General features: G+C 45.4%; 1 protein-coding gene across 1 annotated transcript; it reads right to left on the bottom strand.

The window, feature by feature from the left end:
* Window positions 1–7247: 7247 nt before the first annotated feature.
* On the bottom strand, window positions 7248–8471 carry LOC308253674 (ras-related GTP-binding protein C-like; the record flags this gene model as incomplete). The annotated part of the gene is given in 3 exon segments (XM_080679334.1): window positions 7248–8321; window positions 8323–8420; window positions 8423–8471. Coding segments are annotated over 3 exon segments (1221 nt in total).
* Between the last annotated feature and the right edge of the window lie 634 nt (window positions 8472–9105).

Here is a 9105-nt window from a genome sequence, read left to right as displayed (position 1 = left end):
ACCAGTGTGGCCCCAAAGACAGTTATGCACCCAAGGCCTCTTGAAGCAGCGCCATGAGGACACATAAACCTCCCCTTATCCCCAAATACTAACTTGATCAGGGGAGAGGAGGGTGTTGGAAGGACCTGGGCAGACATTGTGAAAGACTGAGCAGGTCCCTAGAGGGCCCGCTTTAACCTGAGAAAGCTGCTCAAATCCCCCAGACAATCAGTGATAACAGAAACCCAGGAAACAGAGATGCGCCTACACAGCAGAGTGTGAACATATGAAACATAGATTAGAACTGCTTGACTGTGCTGTGAAAAACAAGGGAGGTGATGGTGATTGAAGGCAAATTAGTTCAGGAACCGGAAAAAGAAAAAACAATAAAGCACTGTTCCTTTCACCAGCAACAGTTGATGAGAGGGAATATGCAAAAAGAAGAAGAAAGAAAAAGAAAGCTTCAAAGATGGAAAGAATCATTTAACAATGAGACTTGACAATATGAGGTCACTTCATTTATCCCCTGTGTAATCAGTATAGTACTCTGATACCCAAATTAGATGAGGACACACAGCTCCTGACCAGCAGCTTAGGGCTAAGAGGCAGCCGTGTATCATCCAGGGCCCAATTGGAAACACAGGGGCCTGTGGACAGGATTAAGGACATGAAGTGAGTCACCCAGGGACCAGCATTAGTGGGAAACTGTTACCTTTTAGCTTGCCAAGAAGAGACCAGGGGAGGGAATTGTGTGGGAGGACCTGGGAGAGCTGGAGGCATGGAACAGAGCCTGACCTCTCTCTCCTCCTGCCCTCCAGTCCTGCTGTGGCTCCCTGTGGCCACATCCAGCTGGAAGTCAGAGGCGAGGAGAGTCCGGGTAATGCAATTCACCGGGGTCAGTCTCCCAGGGCACCGGGCACAGGGTGGCTGACATGCTAAGCAGAGTCTCTATACTTCTGTGTCCTTTTCTAAAACCAGAAATGAACAGCAGCCCAAAAGCTGCACTTGGGTGGCCAAAGAAACACCTGAAAAGAATTTGTTTTTTCAATTTTCCTGAAGAAATTAAGAAATTTCCATCATCTTCTCAAGGCTGTGATGTCAGACTGTTTTAGTCTCAGCTAAGCTACTTCAAACATTGTCATGTATTTCTGTAAACTTGAGCTATGGGAGTTCTGCTTTCTCGGTTTCAATATACACTCTAGAGCGAAGACTACACCTATATGTCATGGATGCTCTGGTCACACGCCACCGCCACACGGCACGGAAGACAGCCAGCAGGCCCCAAGACCGAGCTGCCCTCACTGTGCAGGGCTGGCTTTGGGGATTTCATTTCAAACCTGAGTATTTATACAGTTTGCATTCTTTAGGAGGTGATAGATTCTATTAACTTCAAGGGCTCTCATTTGCTTTATCTTCCTGCTAAGAGAAGCCAGGCCGCCTGGCTGAGGGGCCCTGGCTGGCTTGGCTGTGCTGAGCCATACCTGTTGTTATTAAACACAGAGCAGGATTATTTTAAGTTCAATTTTTACATTAAACATAATAATTTTGCTGTGTTTGGATTCCTGAGGGCTCTTGGACACTATAATTTATTTCATTTTTCTGATGCCTCTCCTCCCCCACGCCCCTGAATTCACACTGTAAGCTAAGGAGGTTGTGGGAAGGGGCGAGCAAGGGGCGGCTGCAGCAGGCACAGGGTGGGAAGGCAGTGGGAGAAAGGTCATGGTCACAGTCCCGGGTTTGCCCTGGGGGTTGGGGGAAAAGGCCTGATTAGTTTGAGAAGAATCAGGAGAGGAGAATTTAGGGAAGTGAGAGGCTATCCTTCCTTCCATTCTCTTCACCTCATTTGAAGTCTAGTAACTTTGAGCTAATTCCTTCCATGGCCTTTCAAATAGTTTCTTTGAGTAAGCCGAGGTACAGGAGTTCTCCGAACCTGAAGGGGGACCGCAGAGCTCACCTGTTGTGTGACGGGGGGGGGGGGGGGGGGGGGGGAGTGCTCACCTGCTGTGTGACAGGTGGGGGGGCGGGGGGGGTGCTCACCTGCTGTGTGACAGGGGGGGGGGGAGTGGAAAGCTAACTTCCTCGGAGGCAGTGCCCATGTCGCTGCTCAGAGGAGTGTGCTGCCCAGACGCATGCTGACGTGTAACCATGCATCTCTTGACCATGTAGGTATGGAAACGGAAAGTACATGTTAAGAAATGTTTTCCAGTGATTTGATTTTGCTGTGACACTCAAACATGTGATCCTTGGCTCATGTCATTGAACAGGGTATGGGCCAAAATGTGACAACATAGGGAAAGAAAAAGGAAAAACAAGAAAAGAAACACAGAACCCAAACCGTGGTCTTTCCTTGGAGACCAGTTGAGCAGCACACGTAAGGATGATGTTACCTACGCCTCGGATACTGTGGGGCCTGGCGTATTGCAGGAGCTCAAGAAGCAGCAGTGCCTTCCATTCTTCTGTCCCAAAGATTTACAGTCAATACTGTGACCCATGAACTTTGACCTTGCTCCAACAGGAAAATGCAAGGATGAGTCTTGCCAGAATGCTGCATCGGAGCCTGTGTGGGGAGGAAAGCTGTGCATGGGAGCCCTTGTCCCCAAAGTCATTGTGGACACAGCAGGGTCCACGCAAGAAGTTCCCTCCTCTCTCCAGCTAAGAGGCCTACCCCACCCCCCCGCCCCCCAGGATCTTCAGACCCTATTGGCTAGCTATCAGCCTTTTGTGTAAGTAGTGTGGTCATTTCCGAGGAGGGGAGCATTTCCCTGCTGGTCCCTGGGTTTTCATATGGGTAGTTGTTCACTTGCATCAAACAATCCTTTCAGGCTTCTTTTTAAAACAAGAAACTGAGTAGCAAAGAGGAAACAAAGGCTCAGACTGTGGCCAACGTCATTTGCTTTTCTCACAACAGTGGCCCTGGCATATTCTTTTTGTTTTTAAAATTTTTGTTTTTGAGAGAAGTGTTAGGTTTGTAGCAACACTGAGCGGAAGTAACAGAGATTTCCCATAGGCCTCCCTGCCTCACACAGGCAGGGGTTAGATAGGGCCTTGGTAGGTTCAGACCCAGGCAGAGCTCTGTCCCAAGGCCAAAGCTGCAGGGAAATTGCCTGCCCGGCAGCACGCAGCATCCCCAGAACACGGTAGTCTTGTGCAGAACATAAAACATTCAAACCCTATGACAAGTTTGCTGATGGAAGAGAAGCTGGTCTTGAACCCAGTTGGTTCACTGGCTGTATCAGTATTACCTCATCTGTATGTTGCACAACAGCCACGAACACTGAACGAACCTGGAAAATTTTGGAAAGCTGTAAGGTTCAGCAAAGCCCTGGCCAGGGTGTTTGTTAAACCTGCTTTCCAATGACCGCTTGTGTACACCACTTCAGAGGGAAATAATGAGCATGAAATTCAATTATACAGGCACCCGCTTAACCATCTCAACCAGAATTGTGTCCCTAATCTTTTATTTTGAAGATGAAGTGAAAATCTAAAGCTATTCTCTTAAGATGGCATTTTATTCTCTTTGTGACTCAGCCAAGAGAATTCTCTCCAACCTGAGGCTCTAAACTTCAAAGTCAGCTCTCCTCTTAGCTGCTGTCCTGCTTTTGAACCTGGATTTGTGTTTTCTGTACACTGAGAGGGGGTGACCGAAGATAGCCCACCGACAGGACCTCAGGAGCCGGCCCTGGAAGATGAGCTGCTGCTGAGGCTGGGAAATGCAGCCAAGTCCCACAGAGGGGCGCCTCCTGCTCTGCTTGTGCAGCCACTGGGCAGGGAAGGAGCGTGATAGGCTCCTGTCCTTATGGGCTGTGGACGGCCCTGGCCCACATCTTGGTGTGCCCCTGGCTAACATGGAGGCCGGTGGTCCAGATCATCCTGAGCGGGTGCTGCTCAGAAGCCTTCTTGTTCCACCTTTGCCATGTGCCGTCCTACATATATGCGTCCCACCTAAGTGACTCACATTTCACTTCACTCGCCCTCCTGTGGGACCATGTCTCATGGCCTCCCTGGGTGAGTTAGCACCAAACACAATGTCTGGCCCCAGGCAATGCATTAACAGGCTGCTGAGTGAATTTCCACACGGCAGAGCTTTCAGAACTGTGCCTGGGTCCTTAGGAGTCAGGCCAGGAAGCTTTAAATCACAACATGCAGGGAATGGAGCTCCCAAAAGCCGCTTTGCTCTGCTTCTCCTACTACTTCCCATTCAAATGAGAGCCCAGGAAGCTCCCCTAACACAAACAGAAACCCAGCGTCTTCCATGGGTCCAAAGCACAGTTATGCCCGTCCCAGTGTTATCTAGCAGTGTTTATGAGAAGATAACATTGAACATAGGAGTGTCCCTGTTTTGTACATGCACGGTCTTTTTCCACATGTAAAGGATGACGAAAGAGTTTCTGGGGTTCCTGTTAAGTGACATCCCTGCCCCACACAGGCAGGGCATGATATGGAGCCTGGGCAGATTGTTACCTCAGACTCTGGCAGAGCTCAGTCATGAGACAAAGCTGCAGGGACATTGCAGAGGAGTAGAGTGCATAGTGTTTCTATGGAATAGCAGATAAATGTGGGCTGAGCATGGAGTAGGAAGAAGTTCATATTTTAAGTCAGACATCAAGAAGAACTTCCTGATAGCATAAGACCATTACAGAGCCTTCTCCAAAGAAGCTATAAGTTTGTGTTAAAGAAAAGAACGGTGGTCTTTCCAGAGCCAAAGGAATAAGTTAGCTTCCTTCCTCACCCCACATGTCCATCTGTCAAAATCCTTCCCATCCTACAAGGCCCATCTCAGATGCCCATAGAACATTACTCTCCCCCACCCTCCCCACCCTTTGTGTGTAGAAAAGATACAGTTCCTTTGGGGTACTTAAGATTCATCAGCACTTATTAACCCCTATCATGTCCAGATCCTGTTCTAGTTTTTTTTTGGGGGGGGACACAAAAATGGTCTTGAAAGACTAGATCCCTGATGTCATGGAGCCAACATTGCTGGAGAGGGGGACGTAATTCAGATGATAAATAAGGAAACAAATACACAAAATGCTTTTAACTTAGTTTTGGTGTTGTGGAGAAACAAAGCAGGTTAAGTAACTGAGAGCCCCCTGAAGGGGACTTTCCACAGGAAGGAGGGAGAGATCTCTATGAGGAGGTGACCATGAGCTGCAGGCTGAGAAAGCCAGTATGCTTACAGGTGATTTCAGGGAGGAGGGAAGAGCGGTGACCTTGCCATGTTCAAGAGACAGACACAAGCAATGTGAGTGGTGCTTGCTGGGCTACAGTGAAAGACAAGGAGGCTGCTGATACCTGTCTTCCCTAGAGTACTGTTCGGTCCTCTCTTTCTGATTACTGTATAAAGGTCTGGAAGGATCGTGATCTCCCACACATGGTGAATGTTTGTGCTCCCCCCAATATGTTGGAACTTGAAGATGGACTTTTTGGAAGTCATTAGAATTACCTAGAGGGGCTAGAAGAGGTTAATGGGGGGGGGGGGCTTTAATACTTTCAACAATAAAGATTAAAAAATAAAAAAACAAAACTCTATTGTTTCAATCACCAATTGATTAGATTTGCCACACCATCGCTGTTTGTCTTGGTCTGTAAGTCTGTGGCCCTCTCTTTCCTTATCAAGCCTCACATTCTTTCTAGATGTTAGAGATTTTAGAATTCTTTTATATTTTTTTTGGTGTAAATACATTTATTGATACCCATTTTATATAGTTCAATGAAATAATCTATAAATATAAAAGCACCTTTTTTTTTGGATATCACCATGGTCCATGTAAATACTCAGCAGTCAGAGTCATCTGCAGGAAGCACTCCAAGTTGCACTGTTAGGTTTACAGACCTGAATATACACATTTCATTCAACAGTGGCACTTATGTACTCAAGTGGTCCAGTGGCTTTGGAATAAATGACTACTGGGCGTGTGAAGTAAAAATAATGTGTAAATTTAAATCAACAAAAAGGGTATCAATGAACAACAAAAAGAAAAAATTATGAATTAATATGCTAAGCAAAGGAAGTACCACAGGTGACACTTGGTGAATACTGAAGAGTGTTAAACAACACATGTGCTCTCCAACTCCCAGGGACCAGTGCCTTAGGGTCATTCATGGTCAACAAAACAGCAGTACTTGAAGAATCTAGATAGCATAGAATAAAGGGTATGTAGCTGCTGGTATCGAGTTTAAAGAAAAATGAGTTAAATATTTCAATGACATAATGAGTTCCTCCCCTAGAAGAAGGAGATTGTGGGGAAAACAATTTTTTTTAAATTCCCTTTGTTACACTGATCATGATCATTTATCATATGTAGGAGAAAAGAACCCAGATATCTGGTACCCAAGCACTGCTGCAAAAATTTTCTTCTGTTTTAAAATTTTTTCCTCAGTGCTTCCACTGCTGAACCTTGCCCTTGATCTGATGCAACATAAAATTTTCTCATTTCTTTTTTTTCATTTTAAATAAATCTTTATTGTTCAGATTATTACAGGTGTTCCTCTTTTTTTTTCCCCACAGCTCCCCTCCACCTGATTCCCCACCCCACCCCCTGCCCTTACCCCCTGCCACTGTCTTCATCCATAGGTGTAAGATTTTTGTCCAATCTCTTTCCGCACCCCTCACACCTGCTTCCCCCTGAGAATTGTCAGTCCACTCCCTTTCTATGTCCCTGATTCTATTATATTCATCAGTCCATTCTGTTCATCAGATTTTTTATTCACTTGGTTTTTACAGGAATGTCCTCTGCTGCAGTCAGACCACAAGTCTTCTGAGTTAGCAGGCAAATGCATTTAAAAGGTCTTAGGTATGCAATGTCCAAAATTGAAATCTGAGAGGCAGTGTTAGAACTTAAGCAAGGCAGCATTTTTAGAGACTACTCAACTGAAAAACTAAGTGGAGCATATAAAAACTCAGTTCTATTATTTTCAACTGGTAAATGGTGGCAACATTCCATGGAAAGGATGGGTAAGCGGTGTTATCTCCAGGTCCGAAATATCCCAACTACTTAAAGTAGGACCCCAAAGAAGAGAAACGCACAATTGACTTCTGTGGTCTCTAGAATTCTTTTCTGTCGTTTTTGAAAAAGCAGAAATAGTAGATTCGGTTGTAGACCACTGGTTGAAGGGGCTTTCATCCAAATGAGAAACTCTATCCCTCGTCTCTAGTGGGACAGGCACCAGATTCCCACAAGTGGCAACTCCCATGTCCTGCAGCACATGGCATCTGACCCTGGAGTGAAGAGTAAGCTGACACAGAGCCCCAACCACTAGAATTCAGGCTAGATGGCATTTTGAGGAGTGCCATTGTGTGCCAATGCTTTCAGGCTGGGGACACTGGTCTGGTGACCACAGCCCCTGTGAGAAGTCACACCCACCTCAAAAACCTCATGAATAGTTTTTCGGAAACAATGAAAGTTGTAGTCTATTAAACCTTTTCGTTCAAAACTTTCTTCCCTAAGAATGAAAACCAGTGCCAAAAATTTAGTCACTTCCTTTAAATAAAGGACAGTTGTATTATTCAGCTTGGTAACTGCCATAGATTCTTTGTCATAAGCACTTCCACTGCCATCTTCCTTTAACACATATATACAAGACAAATCAATTACAACATCAATCATGTCACAGCAAAGTTCATAAGATTGCATATCCACAGGAGAACTATCTGTTGTAATGTAGATTTTGCTGACAACATCAAAGAGAAAAGCTTTTTCAATACCTGAATTTGATATAAAAATATTCAATAGGTTTTCCAAGGTCGGCAGTTGTGGAATGAGTTTCTGTACCACCTTACTAAAGGCTTCAAATATTGAATGGTCATAGATACTAGTCAAATAAAAGCTAAGGTGGAGTTTTTCTAGCCCAGCATCTGCAAGGTCATCATTGGCCCTTTGATGAATGTCCCTCTGTGTTTCTATTTTGTGATCATCAGACAGACCATCAACTTTGTGAATAAAAACCTCAAAATTCATGTCTGGATTAACTTTGTAGGCTTTAGAAACAATAATGTGAAGTCTTGTTAAAGCCTCCATGTAGTCATCCTGTGCATCAATGACATATATCAATGCCCCTGTTCCCCTGAAGATCATCTTGTAGTCAAAAGTTGGGTCAAAAAAGTCCATTTGCCCAGGAAAGTCCCATATTTGGAAATTCACAAAGGAACTATTAGAAATGTCATCTTTATAAATCTTGTTGGTACTTTCCAAAAAGAGGGTCTCGTTGGGTGACATTTTATGAAACACTACCTTCTGGATGGAGGACTTGCAGCTGCGCCGGAGCCCCATGAGCAGAATCCTCGGCTTGGAGCTGTCAGCGCCCCCCGGGCCACAGCCTCCCCCGGCCCCCGCCCCAACCCCGGCCACCTGCAACTGCTGCCTCCTCTTCCTCCTCCTCCACGCGCCTCCTCTTTCTCCTCCTCCACGCATAGCCGAAGTCCTTTGGGAATGACTCCCCCTCGCGTAACTGCCGGCAAGGGGCGTCTCCTCCGCCCGGTACTGCAGGGACATGGTGCTAGACCACCGACACCTGCGCCCTAACAGGCCAGGCCAGGCCAAGCCAGGCCGCCGCCCCCCCTCAGAATTCTTTTATACACATTTTCTTATTTGACTTGTACATAGTCATGTAACTATATGAGGCTCAGAAGACTTTTAATGTCTTGCATAAGGTGACACAGATAATTAGTGGTTGAGCCAGACTAGAAGTCATAATTCCTGACTTCTAATTCAGTGTTCTATCTACTTAACCATAGGCATGGTATTATCCCCAGCATCCAGCTCAGGGCACGGACACAGCAGGTGCTCACTCAGTGTCTGCCCAATGGATAAATAAATAAATAGCAGCTAATGTTAGCATTGAATTATGACAGAATTGATCATAAATTGCTGGTAATGAATGTTTCCTAATGTCTGCTAAAAATCAATCCTTTATTTTAATGATGCGCTAAGGATAATTCAAATGGACCATTGCAGTTAACTTCATTGAGGATAATCTAGATCTCTATTGATTTTGCAGTAGCTTCCAGGGATCATGGTGGCAGTTAAAAGTCATTCTTTTGATTAAAATTAATTCTGTTTGGTTATACAAGGATGGTTTGTGCATAGAAAGAAGAACAATAGATCAGAAAACTTGGGTTCAAGTCCC

Source organism: Plecotus auritus, assembly GCF_963455305.1.
Source record: "Plecotus auritus genome assembly, chromosome: 7".
Classification (NCBI taxonomy): Eukaryota; Metazoa; Chordata; class Mammalia; order Chiroptera; family Vespertilionidae; genus Plecotus; species Plecotus auritus.
Note: the sequence above shows the minus strand (reverse complement) of the source record. Positions and strands in the feature narration are given on the sequence as shown.